This window comes from Ambystoma mexicanum, chromosome 7q (assembly GCF_040938575.1).
Source record: "Ambystoma mexicanum isolate Mex_15411 chromosome 7q, UKY_AmexF1_1, whole genome shotgun sequence".
Taxonomy (NCBI): Eukaryota; Metazoa; Chordata; class Amphibia; order Caudata; family Ambystomatidae; genus Ambystoma; species Ambystoma mexicanum.
The window spans coordinates 520610236-520623820 of record NC_090941.1 but is presented as its reverse complement, the minus strand read 5'-3'; the positions used below and the strand labels follow the sequence as shown (position 1 = coordinate 520623820).

At 43.6% G+C, this 13585-nt stretch overlaps 1 protein-coding gene across 1 annotated transcript in view; it reads right to left on the bottom strand.

The window, feature by feature from the left end:
• The window catches only part of CPB2 (carboxypeptidase B2), a 298149-nt gene that overhangs the window by 74277 nt on the left and 210287 nt on the right, over positions 1-13585 (bottom strand). Inside the window, exon 8 of the mRNA XM_069640447.1 lies at positions 5703-5796. Coding sequence (XP_069496548.1) covers positions 5703-5796 — 94 coding nt within the window. The remainder of the gene's footprint in view (positions 1-5702; positions 5797-13585) is intronic.

The following is a 13585-nucleotide window of genomic DNA, read 5'->3' as shown; positions in this document are numbered from 1 at the left end:
AACAACTGGATCATTTAGAGTAACCCCGGCGGAATCCCCCATTTAGTTAATTTAATCCACAGTTTCTCTCCCACAATGGTGTCAAACGCGGCGGTAAAATCAATGAATACTGCATACACGGGTAGTTTTCGCATCTTCCATGAATTATCAACCGCTGACACTATATTTATGATATTGTGAATCATGAAGGATTTGGCACGAAAGCCTTCTTGATAGATCGGAAGGATCATGTTCTCAGAGATCCACTCATTCAATTCTTCCAGCAATACTTTCGCGGATATTTTTGCTGGTATATCCAACATTGCAAGCATTCTGTAGTTTTTGGGGTCTTTCCACTCTCCTTTTTTATGTATAGGGAGAATGATGCTGTCTCGCCAGGACTCAGGAATCATCCCATAGTTACTTATTCATCAAAACAGAATAACAAGAGCTTTTGCCCATTCCTCAGGTGCCCGACGTAAAAGGGTATTACAGGTCCTGTCGGGGCCAGTAGCCCTAGATGTATGTAATTGTTCTATCATTCTTTTTAAGGTAACCTCAGTGAAATTCCTGTGCCATTGAGACTGGATTACTTTGTATCCTTCACCTTGAATTGCGTAAGATCCAATGGTGTTTTTTACATGTGAAATCCAGTCACTTTCTACAACGCTATTGATGGGTAAACTTCTTGTTTTAGCATCATTTATTGTCTTCCACATGCCCTGGTGGTTGTTACTCCGGGCATGGGCAGCAATATTCTGCCATACTTCCCTTGCCTTATCTTTTTTATGGGTTCGCGGCCACATCCGTATTGTTTTTTTGCCCATTTTATCTGTATCGTGGCATCACTCTTCTGGGAATTTACAAAAAATGTAATTGATTGTCTGAGTAAGCTTTTGGCCTTGTTAATTTCCCAATCATAGGTATTATGCTTTCCATGCGAAAGATTCCATCTTTCACTATTGCTGCAATACTTCCGTTTGTTAGTAGAGACTTCTTTGATCTTATTCACCAAATTTTCAAATTGACCAATTATGTCATTTGAGGCTTCATCTGATTTAATTTCCAAATGAAACATAAAAACTTTCAATTCCTTTACAGCGATCACATTAGCTTTTTCTAATTTGGTGGGGTTCCAAAATTTCTGATTAGCAGCATTATTAACCTCAATATTGCTGCACAAATGGTGTGTAGTCTCTACTTTTGGATATTCAGCTTCACATATAGTGGCAGATGGTCACTTTCCTCTCGACAGCCTATCCGCATATCATAATCTTTGACCAAGGATAGGTGCATATAGGCCTGGGAGTACTTGCGACTGGGGAGGGCATCCTTCACATTTCGTGCCTCTGGGGCAACAAATCTCATTCTTGCTTTTAATGGAGCCACCAGTAGTAGTATGTGTCATGGTTCATTTTTAGCTAGCGGGCAGAATTTTCCGATGAGCTCTAGCAGCAATCTGTATCTAGTAAGGAACCAGACATGTTGCAAATTCAACTTATCAATGCTGTTGGATTTGCCATCCTACATCCCCTTTTCCTATACTGTATGAAAGCTTCTCTTTTAATTCCTGCAGGCGTGGCACCCCCTTTAGGCCAATAATTGGGCACACAGCTTTGTGGCAAGTCTAGGAATACACACTGTTTATCTGTCCTGCCCCTTACCTCACTGACCTCCCCAGAAAGAAACCCCTACAGGGTTCCAGCATCATTCGGAAATCATAGTTATGAAGCTAACTGAATAGGTAACAGGGGTGAAAGGATTGGGGGAATTCATTTTTTGTGGGGCAATGTGTGGGTTGTGTGAGAGGGTAACACCTGGCAAACCCTATTTATTGCCTGACTGTAGTCACTCTGACCAGCAAAAGACCTATCAGACCCCACTGTACACAGCACTTGTGCAAGTTAGAGGGCGGTATGATTCAACTCTCAGCCTGACAACCAAAATTCTGAGGAAGGTTAAATGAGCATCTTAGATTTCATATCTCAGGACGTTCTTCCACTGAATCAAAGATGTATGCCGCCCATAACCTTTGAATAGGGAAATGTGTGCTGTCCCCATTGGCGTCTCGTTCATAATGGGCATGTGGGCGCCAACCCACCAGCACCCTCAACCATTGTGGAGGAGACAAGCCAGTCCAGTGTGAACACTAAGTGATCCCTCAGGTGTTTTGTGCAGCTGAGGGAGTACTCCTGAGCTGGCTTAAACTCTCAAAGGGAAACATGGTATCTCTTTAATAATTTAGCAGCACCCCAATGCGCATTCACATTGTGCCATGCAATACCTGGGACATTTTGCTTGCCCACCCTTGCATGGCCCTTTGGGGATACAGTCTGGGTACTGTAGGCCTGAATGTTTGAGGGGGCGCTCCTGCCCCACCCCGCCATCCTTGGGCAGAGGGGTGGTGAGATGGAGGCGCTCTGGCTCAACTGCACATATCCATGAGCCAGAAAGCACTCCCTGCTTCCTAGCTCCTGTTGTATGCTGCCTGGGAGCCAGCGGGCCTTCACTGTAGCAGGCAGCACAAGGCCGAGAGTACTGGAATCTGGAGTGGGGCTGCAGGAAATAAAATTCAAATAATGCATTTGTGTGTGCATGCATCCAAGTGTTTGTGTTTGTAAGTGGGTGCATGTTTTTTTGGGTGTGTGTGAATAAGAGCGTATGAAGAGCGTATGAATGCTGCATGGGTGTGCAGTGTGAGTGAATGTGAGAGTGACAAATGAATGATGAATGCCATATGAATGCTGATGCGTGTTTGTTAATGTGAGAGTGAATGAAGCATGAATGATGCTGTGTGATTTCTGAAGTGTGTGCGCCAGTCGCTGGGAGCAGGCCTCTGACTCGGGTGGCAGAGTAGAGGGAGTGGAAAAGGGCGTTTAGATGAGGGATGGTAGCTCTTACTGTGCCATGGCATTTTTTAGTAGGCATCAAGTTGATGCCCAGTAAAATATGCCATGCAGGTGTGAAGGCAGCATAATGAGTGTACCTAAGTGGTACTGGCCCACACTGGTGTTTCCAGTACGGACACGTTCCTTTACTGTGTCATAGCATTTTTAGTTTGGGCGGTTAGGTGGCGCTTGCTCCACCAACAAGCCAACACTATTGCATTAGAGTACAGATCGGGAGAAATGTCATATGAGTAGGGACACCTTGCTTGTAGGTGTTGTGTGGTTATTTGGACACCCATTGACTGCCCATGGACATGCTAATACACATGGCCATTCACACACAGTTGCTGTCGAAAACACCTCCTCATGGGAACTCTTTGAGCTTGCTTTAATCAAGACTTACCATCAAACTTTGCACTCAAAGTATAGGCCAGTGTTTCTTCAAAGCAGTCTTCTGAGGGATAATGACAGTTGTAAAAGTGCTACTGGTGTAATAAAAATGTCTCACCAGGTCTGCTTTCACGGTTTATAAGCACTATGCACGTTCTTCACTGAAGTCCTGTTAAAACAAGCATTGGCAAAGTCAACAGTTTTTCCTTGTGTATAGCTATTAGGCATTTGCCAGGCAATGCTATTAGATACCCAGGTACTCGCACCATTTTGCACCTGCTACCATCAATGGGCAGTTTACCACTACAGCAGTGCCTGGCAAGTGCCTTTCCCAAGTTTACCCAAAAGCCCAAACTGTTGGCACTGCCAATGCTCGTTTATTGGGCATCAAGGGTGAAGGCAGCATATTCAGTGTTCCTAAGTGGTACATTGGTGGGTCCAGTGTTGACATTTCTTTACTGCAGCATGCCATTTTATTTTACTGGCCGTCAAGTGTGAAATTGGCAGAATGAGTGTTCCAAAGTGGCATTGGCCCACATTGGGTGAGGGGGAGGGTCCAGTCTGGACATGCTTCTTTGTTATGCCATATCATTTTTGACTGGGCATCAGGGTGAAGGCAGCATAATCAGTGTTCCTAAATGGTACTGACCCACATTGCTGGGTCCAGTCTTGACACTGCTTTACTGTGACATGCAGTTTTCTACTGGGCATCAAGGGTGAAAGTAGCATAATGAGTGTTCCAAAGGTTTATTGGCACATGTTGGTGGGTCCAGTCTTGACATGCCTCTTTACTATACCATAGCATTATTTACTGGCATCAAGGGTGAAGGCAGCACAATGAGTGCTTATATGTGTTACTGACGCACATTGGTTGGTCCAGTCTGGACAAATTTTCATTGTGGCATGGCATTTTTTACTGGGTTTCAAAGGTGTAGGCAGCATAACGAGTGTTCCTACGTGGTACTTGCCCACATTGGCGGATCATGCCTGCACATACCTTTTATTGTGTTATGGAATTTTTGTATTGGGCATCACGGTTGAAGGCAGCATGATGAGTGTTCCTACGTGGTACTGGCCCACATTGGTAGGTCCAGTCGGGACAAATTTATTTACTGCAGCATGGAATTTTCTTTTCTCTGCTTCAAGAGTACCCACAGCATGATGAGTGTTCCTACGTGATACTGGCACACATTGTTGGAGCCTCACTAGACAAATCTTCATTGTGGCATGGCATGTCTACCTGGGCATCAAGGGTGAAGATGGCATGATGAGTGTTCCTACTTGATAGTGGTCCAAATTTGTGGGTCCAGTTTGGACATGATTCTCTAGTGTGGCATGGTATTTTTTACAGGCATCAAGGGTGTAGGCAGCATGATGCATGTTCCCACATAGTAGTGGGCCACATTGGTAGGTCCAGTCTGGATTTATTTCTTAACTGTGGCATGGCATTTTATACTGGTAAAACCAACAGCAGTATGTTGGTTTTACCAGTATAAAATTTTGCCCACTGGGATATTGTAAGATGTGTTCCACTGTAATTTTGCCCCAATGTGTCCCACTGTAAATGCCCTACCCTGTTTTTTCTTCTAGGTGTCTCACCATAATTTGGCACTGTTGAGATTTTGCTCCCAGCTGCCCCAGAGCATTTCTGCTCCTAAGCATCCTAAGTGTTGATACAGGGATTTTCCCATGGAGGAGTTTCATTCTGCAATTGACTTGATACCAGTCAGTGTTGGAACAAAAAACGTTGATATACTGCCATTTTTAACCCATATGCGGGCTTAGTCATTCTGGTCTGTCATTTATATTTTTTAGGGGTCATCCATTGATATCACTTGACAAGTTCCGTTATACTGACTTTGAAAAATGATTTTAGATTTTGTTACAGAAAATCTTGTCAGTCTAGCTATCGATCATAAAAAATAAAACAATGGGCCTTAATATTAGTTTGGTGGAATCCCGCCAGAAAATCCGGCGGGATACCACCAAACAGTATTACCATTACCAGCACTTGATTTGTCGGAATTACCGGCAGATTACAAGTGCCAGTAGTGGAATTGCCAGTACTACTGGCACTGGTAATACCAGTGATGGTAATATCATCATTTTTTGGTAGTTGGGTGCCGGAATTACTGGCAGCTCGGAGCTGCAGGTAAATCTTCCCACCCCACCACCAAACTTGTAGTTTGGCAGTGTGTGAAAAGTGGGAGTAATGGTATTACTGCCACTTTTTTCCTGAACCCTCTAACTTGAAAATGAGCCCCAATGTGTGATCACTTAACAGAGAAGTGCTTGACCAGGCTGGCAGATGAATGTTAGTTGGAAGTAAAAGTGCATCTGAACACTCTATAATACTATGCCTTTCACCAATCATGGACAGTAGCCATGTATGATTAGAATTCCTACAAATGTACACAGTTCAGACGAAATAAACCGTGAACATACCGCACCATCCTGCGTCAAAGTTCCTGTTCAGGTCTGTTCCAACACACTCGCCGTTGTAGCTATACTTGGACCGGTTCTTTCTCCACATTCGATTCTATTTTGATAAAAGAAAACTCTTTATACACTGGGACAAAACATATAAACATTTTTGTATTTGCGTGTCAAATTGTACATGGCTTTTTGTCACAGTCCATGAGAAATGTAATGCACAAGCAAACAATACCTCTGGACTCCCAATATTTTGCTCATGGAAAGTTCCCAACCTACTCTCAAACAACCTTCTCTACAGAATGCCCATATTTTACATCACCCCATGGGAGGGCGGGGCAACAAAGTGTTGTGACACATTCTCCAAGGTACCTTTTCCTTAGAAACTCATACTTCTCTTTTGACTTTTTATTTAATTGCCTCCTGGGTATCATGCTTCAATGCAGGTTGCTACTTCACACTGTAGCAGTATTGTGTGGCCCTCCCCTGCACTTGTGCCCCTGACCCCCTCTCCTGTACCGTCAGTGCAGTTGCATGATCTGAATGTACCATGCCTTGAAGATCGTCTATCTATCTTCCCTGTCTCCCCTCCTTGCATGGTGACGCCTCAATGCACTTGGAAAAACTGCAGAATCGTTGTCAGACCTATTTGTTGTTATCTACACTGTTAATTGTATTATATGCACTTACTGTGCCGGTGCAGACTTGTATCGTTCAGAAATTCAAGGGCTCTGAATGACTGTTGTTTTTTCGCCCTTGTTCCCTCCCTCCTTGAGCACTTTGAAACACTTGCCTTGTGTATAGGTGCTTTACAAATAAAAATTACCATACTATCCAAGGCCAAATGATAACAATGTGTTATTATGTAGCACTTACGCGTACGTACTTTATATAGAACAAATATACATACAATATCACACAACCTGTGCTGGTACTCACTTAGCAACCTCAGAAGGATAAATGGCTGACTTGGCCTTGTCAAACTCAGGAAAATTATAAAGGCACAATACAGTGCCATAACTGCAACAATTGCAATAACTTAATCAAGGGCAACACTATCACCCATCCTCACAAAGGTTACAAGATAAATCTTCATCACTCTTCCACATGTGACTCTAAAAACGTTATATATGGCATTAGATGCCCATGTGGAATATACTACGTAGGAATGACAATGAGGAAGGCAAAAACAAGATGGTCAGAACACAAATCAAACATAAGGACATGAGCCATCAAATCTCCAGTAACCCAACATTTCAAGAAAGAGAGACACAACATCGCCCAGATAAGGTTTATCATTCTTGAACAAGTAAAAGCACCAAGAAGAGGGGGAAATCTTAATAAAATGCTGTTACAAAAAGAAACCTACTGGATCGAAAAACTGAACTCCATGCAGCCGAACGGTATGAATGCCGATTGGGATTTAAGTTGCTTCCTATAAGGTGCAAACAAAAACAAAGATTTTGCAAAATGGAAAACGATTGCTAAAGTGGACATTCCCTAAAATAATTGGTAAATTCTAAACACTTCAAAACATAACCTGCGAATCTTGAACAACGTGCGGGGCATGGAGTAAAGATACAAGGTTCAGATCGGAACCATTAAGGACGCTACAAGATCGCGTCTACCAGAGGGAAGAGGCAAGCAACCTCCTCTAAACAAGGAGGAAAACGAGAGATGCACCACAATGCAGTTTCTACCACCGTGAGTGCACAAGGAGTAAGGACACTTAAACTCGGGTAGTTGCAGCCAGAATTGATTGAGAGAAAGAATAGGTACAAAACTACACAATCACTCGAACATCCTAAGACACTATAAGATGGCGCCCGCCTAACTAACAGGGCCAGTTACCTTCTCACACATGGAAAGAAACAACGGACTGAGTACAACACGGCCACCACAACAAACATAAGTAACGTGACCGCGAAGTTAGAGTAAGGCGATACAAGCATTTCGAACTCCACATCCAGGAGCGGACACGTCAGGAACATCGTACTGAGAAGCGAACTAGGACGAGCAGAACAAGAAAGGATAAAACGAACAACCCAGGGCGGATACGCTTGACGAATTGCAAGACGGCTGCCTTGAAAAGCCACCATACAGAGGTGAGCATATAAACTGGAAGGGTGCTAAACACATAACTTTTTTGAAATGATAGTCAATAGGGCTTTGTGATTGGAACACAACGCTACTTTCTAGCGACTGTTCCCGGCACAAAACCCACTCATACAGAAACAACAGACCTCTGAAGATCTTTAGAGTTACAGGTACACCAGGTCAAAAAAAACAATACTGATGAATGCAATAAAATCAGTAAAAATATCATTGAAAAAACATGGATAAAGGTTTTGATTAGAAATATGTGTTTCTTTAATTTTCAGAAATCATTACATTGAAACAAGACAGTTGTTCGCACCTGATGAAGGGCGTTAATTGCCCGAAATGCGTTGTGCATTAGAGAATTACACCAACAAATGGGCAATCTGCCTGAAGTTCAAAAGAAAGCACTATATATGGACTAATATCTCTTTGAATCAATAGGAAATGAACTCACAGATGAACAATGTGTGATATTCTTTCAAAAGTTTTAAGTATTTTTGTTTGTTGATTGCTGTATTCAAATCAAGCACTACTAAGCATGAAGAAATGCTAAATTGTAGAATGATTTATGTTTTGAGTATTTAGGAAATCAGAAATTCGAATAGAGACATCTATTACAATCATATATATTTTTTTGTTTGAACAATTAAAAAAAAGTATAAAATTGCAACAGACTGAGAGAGAAAATTATTTTGCATAAATTTATGCCCAAAAGTGTGCATGGAGTCAAGGTCATTTTTGCTGAAGTGATCCCAAAAATTGTTCTTGTCGGAATTCGAACCTGCAACCTGCCGATCATAAACCCATCGATGAAGGGAGCACTCAACTCACTGAGCTATCTTACTGGCTATCGTAAAATTAGCAATTACATGTCATACATGCAAACAAACATCCTGAACAGCATGCCATGGAAATAGGAAAGAAAGACACATTACAGCAAGGCATTCATTGTGGCACAATGAAAACAACGGTCACGTTATGTGCTATGGTCAAACATTTCTACACTGTACACAAGCTTTTAGGCACAAGGATTTTGTCAAGTGACCGAGGACACCGAGATGGAATGTCTTGTGATGATCATAAAAGAGACAACATCAGAAAGAAAAAAATCATGCAATAACTACAACTTGCAAAAATCAAAATACATAGGGCCTCATTACGACCCTGGCGCTGACGGAATGAAGAGGGCCGGTACGGGACCGGCCCCCTTCATTCCGTCAGGGCTGATTACGGGGTTCCCTTTGCGGGACCCGGATCAGACGTCTGGCAAAACCAGACATCTTTTCCGGGTCCCGCGAGGGGAAGAGGGAGGTAACAACGGGACACTTGTAATGTGCCGTTGTTACCACCCTCCCCATTCCCATTGAGCGTTATGGGGGCTCAAATGGGAATGGGGAATGGTTCCTGCAAGGAGGATTTACCGGGTCCTCCTATGTCGGAATGACCCGGTAAATCCCCATTGCAGGAACCCGGTTTGGAGGCAGCCATGGTGCTAGTAGCACCATGGCTGCCTCCAAACTCATAATGAGGCCCAAAGTCCGAAATAGATGCTTATTCTATGCTAAATGCTTTTTGGAAGTTTCTATCTGAATTGTGAAGTTGAGGTCTTTAATAACAGACTAAATCAGCGACTCACCTCCTGAATAGTGCCTGATATAAACCTTTGATGAATCTAGCAATTATTGTATGTAATTCCAGAAAGACGCATTATTTGTTATTCCCATTCTTTCTTATTTCGGGTCACGGCTCAAAGTGGTACACTTGTAGAACCCCCTTTTTTTAAGAGGCCTGAACAAGAAAGCCAGCCACTCCGGAAACAAAGAGCCACATGGTGCTGGCCCCAGCCCAGGAGCTTCCATTAAAAAAGAAGATTAAAGAAAAGGTCTCTTTTTTTTCTTTTTTAGGGGAAGCAAGGGAGACCATAGGAGTAGCGAGGGAGACCTCAGGGGTCGCACGTGCGACCCCTGGCGACCACTGAACGACATCCCTGCACTTACTTCTACTTTTCCCGAACTGCCAAACTCTGAGTTTGGAAGTGAAGTGGAGGGTTTACCTGCACCACATTACTTGAGGGACTCCTCCACTGTACCTCAATAAGTGTCAGATTTTCTGTGGTGGAATTATTGCTTGTGGTAAATCTGATTATTTCTACATGGAGTCCTATGGACTCCAAAAATGGGGAACTACACCGCCATATCATCACTTATAATCCATGATGAATTTGCAGGAGGAAGTGGCGGTAACAGTAAAGAAGTTTGGCAGTAAAAATATACTGCAAAACATGTAATGTAGTTCATTGTTTTTCAAGCAGGAGTATTTTTCCTGGTTTTTGAAAGTGAAGGCACACCCTTATACGCTCACACCAGAAAAAATACAGCTTGCTAGGGAAAAAGGCCCAGAACACTGCTTGAAAGGATAACAAGTCTTTTTTTACACAAAATAGAGGTGCATCAGCAAATAACTCTGCTGCTGCCGAACGTTCTGCCCTCTGTATGCATGTTCCGCACGTTATAAGCACAAACAATGTCACTGATGGCATAATTTCATACAGTACATTTCTGCAACACTAATTGGTGTATCGCTATACATGCAGGGCCTGCTCCTTAGGGGATGCCAGGCCATTGGTCCATCTTCATCGGTCCATCTTCGTCCCCGTGGGTGCTGCTGGGCTCATCATCCGTGATGAGGTTGGCCTAACTAGTTACTTGGAAAAAACAATGTTATTTTATTGCTGTAACAGTGCACCTGACAGGCACAGAGATGAGCCTGGGGGGATAGCCGAGGTCACACTAACTCACACACTTCACTCACTCCCAGGCAGATCAGCAATTTCCAAGGCCTTCTACCTTCGTTTTGGGCTATAATTTGAAACCACCCTACACCTTGGTGCACAAATTACGTGACCCATTTGTGAAGGCGAGATAGTCTTGCTTTCTGATCTTAGTGCTTGATCGAGGGGTGTATAGTCAGTGGTCTGGGTTTGGATGGCACTGTGGTATGCAGGGGCTTGGGATAAACGCATTGCAAAGCTGTATGTCTCGTGTGTGGATCTTTGGGGGCAAGAGGGCCTTGCTATCTGTTCTGTGGGATGGTAGCTGCCAAGAGCTGCTTTTCTCCCTTCTCATGACCTTGCAGAGCACATTTTTCCCAAGGCACAAAGGCCTGTAACTCCTAACACAATGAAGGGTTTCAGAATCTCTGATACCTGCCCAGGGTGGGGGTGATGTCCGTGTTCGGTTCCATGTCATTTCATCGTGGGATGTTTTTTCGCGAGGTTTTTTACCGCAGATTTTTATTCAAAAAAACGAATCGAATATTTAATTTTTTTATTTTTGGGGGGTTACCCCCAAACTCCCCATCCCCTTTAATTTGTTTTATATTCCCGTACACCCACACGCAATTTATATAATTTTTTAACCACCCCCAAAAAATTTGATACGTTTTTTCAGAAAAAAATCAGCTGTAAAAAACCCTGTGAAAAGACATCCCGCGATGAAAGGATGTCGTACCCCGTGTTCATGCAAAGGATCTAATGCTAACACATTTGATGCTTTTTGCCATGCTTCTGCCTATGTTTCAAAATGGCTGCCACTAACTAAGATGGCGTTTAAACTTGCATCTACTATATAGCCTCTAATGTATGCACAAGTGGGTTTGTGCACCCACCTTCATATGCACTCCCCTCCCCACTACTTCCTGGATGTGCTCTCTAGCATTTATTTCTCATTCAGTATCGCCTAGGCGAGTGGGAAGACCCTCTCTCCTTCCCAACATTGGCTATATTGAGAGCATAGCTGAGGAGTGCTGGAGAGTGCAGTTGGCAGCTACCATAATCCTTGTATGATCCTACCTTCGCAAGTGGCAGTTCACGCTGTATCCCTGTCAGCTGTGCCATACCCCCGTCTGCCTCAATGATTCATAGATGGCCAAGCCGTGCATATCGCAGTGATGGACCCTGCTGATAGAGCCTAAAGCAGAAAACGTTAAAGGATAGTTCCGGGACTTTTTTTTATTGTTCCTACGGTTCGGCCATGTGCTTTTAAGCATAAATCGGTAGATCGTAGAAAACTTTCCTATGGACCTTACCCGACTTTTCGTCCATTGACACACTCGAAATCAGCCGCCATTTTGTGATAATCCTATCATTTCCCCCCATCGACCTGGCTCACCTGCGTTTGCGGCACTAAATCATATCCCCCGCCCCTGAAACAGACTTTATCAAAACATTCATATTCCCCGCCTCTATCCGTGACGTGACTGTGCTGCGTAGGCAAACGCGCCCAGGCGTCTTCTACGCGACTCCACACAGAACCCGGAAACCAACACAGATCAGCTCACAACACAGCGCGCCACAATTCGGAATATGAAACTGTACTTTTAAATCAAACCGCAAGATTGTAAATTTGGTAAAGTACATTTATTTGACATCAAATGTTTAGAGAATAATCAGCGATTTGCATTTTTCTTTGCTCTCGATCCAAAATAGTTCGTCTTGAGGCAAGCGATGTTCGTGTGCAGTACACAGGGTGTTGGTTTACGATAAAATAAGCTCTTCGGTCGCACTGATAATCGCATGGCTGTTCCAACAACGAGGCACTAGCCCACCACAACGGTATGTATGTTGCATCTAGCCATTAGTACCGCGCAAGGGCATACTTGTACTTGGCGATCGTCCCATAAAATGGTCAGGGTGGTAACGTTGTTCACGCGGAGAAGCAACTGGCGGTTGTAAAAGCCATCCGCCGGTGTCTGGTACTCGTGACACATACAATAATGAAGGATGTACCTGTTTTAAAAACATAAAAAATGAAATTAGTCTCACCATCAGATCTTTATTAAAATTATTCATTTTATATATTAGGTCGGGAAATTATTTCATAGCTAGGACAGTGCAACTGGGTATTATACGTCATTTCCAGTAACCCACCCCCTCTCCTCCGCCTTTTTCAGAGCCGCCTGAGCGCCAGTGGACCACTTTGTCACTGATATGATATAATATGGCATTTGCAACGCGCCTATACACAAATGTTTCAAGGCGTGGCGAGGCAGGGAGCGGGGGGGGAACAAGGAGAAGACAGACAACGATCCTACTAGGCCAGGTGTCATTCAGATCGCGCAAGTGCAGGGGTAGAGGGAAGGTAAAAGTGCAAGGAGAAGGGGAGGGGGGAAGTGGAGTACAAGGTAAGTAGCATAAAATAATAAATACATAGGGCCAGCTGGTGGCGAGTGCAAGGTAAGTGCAGAACAAGTGCTGGGAAGGGGGGGCTGTAGGATACTGAGACAGTCCCCCAGTGCAGGGGTTGACAGGGAGGCAGTGCAGGTGGAGAGTGGAAGGGCCCAGGACCGAGGTCGCAGACAGTGGACCAGTTGTAGCAGGGGAGAGGGAGAGAGAAAGCAGAAGCAAAGAGGAAGGTTTTGAGGTTCTTCCGTAAAAGGAGATGGTTCTCCTCAAGATAGAGCGCGGTACAAAACAATATGCCACATAGAACGAACAAGTACAACTTAACCCGTCTTTAAAGCTACTGTATAGTAATTAAATTGCGGTATAAACTCATCTAAAGAGTTACTTACATTATATTTGCATTTTCCATTGTGTCTGTGCGTAGGGCAGCCCCGAAATACCACTCCTTCTATGCCAACGTTATTTCTTCTAATGAACGAACATTAAATGGCTTTCGTTTCTGAAATTATATTCATTATCGTTTACGTTATTGCACCACACCCCCAAAAAGAAGTCTTTCGGGATGGTCCCGGCCTGTCAAGGTCAAATAACAATAGAACCTTATACTGAGTCG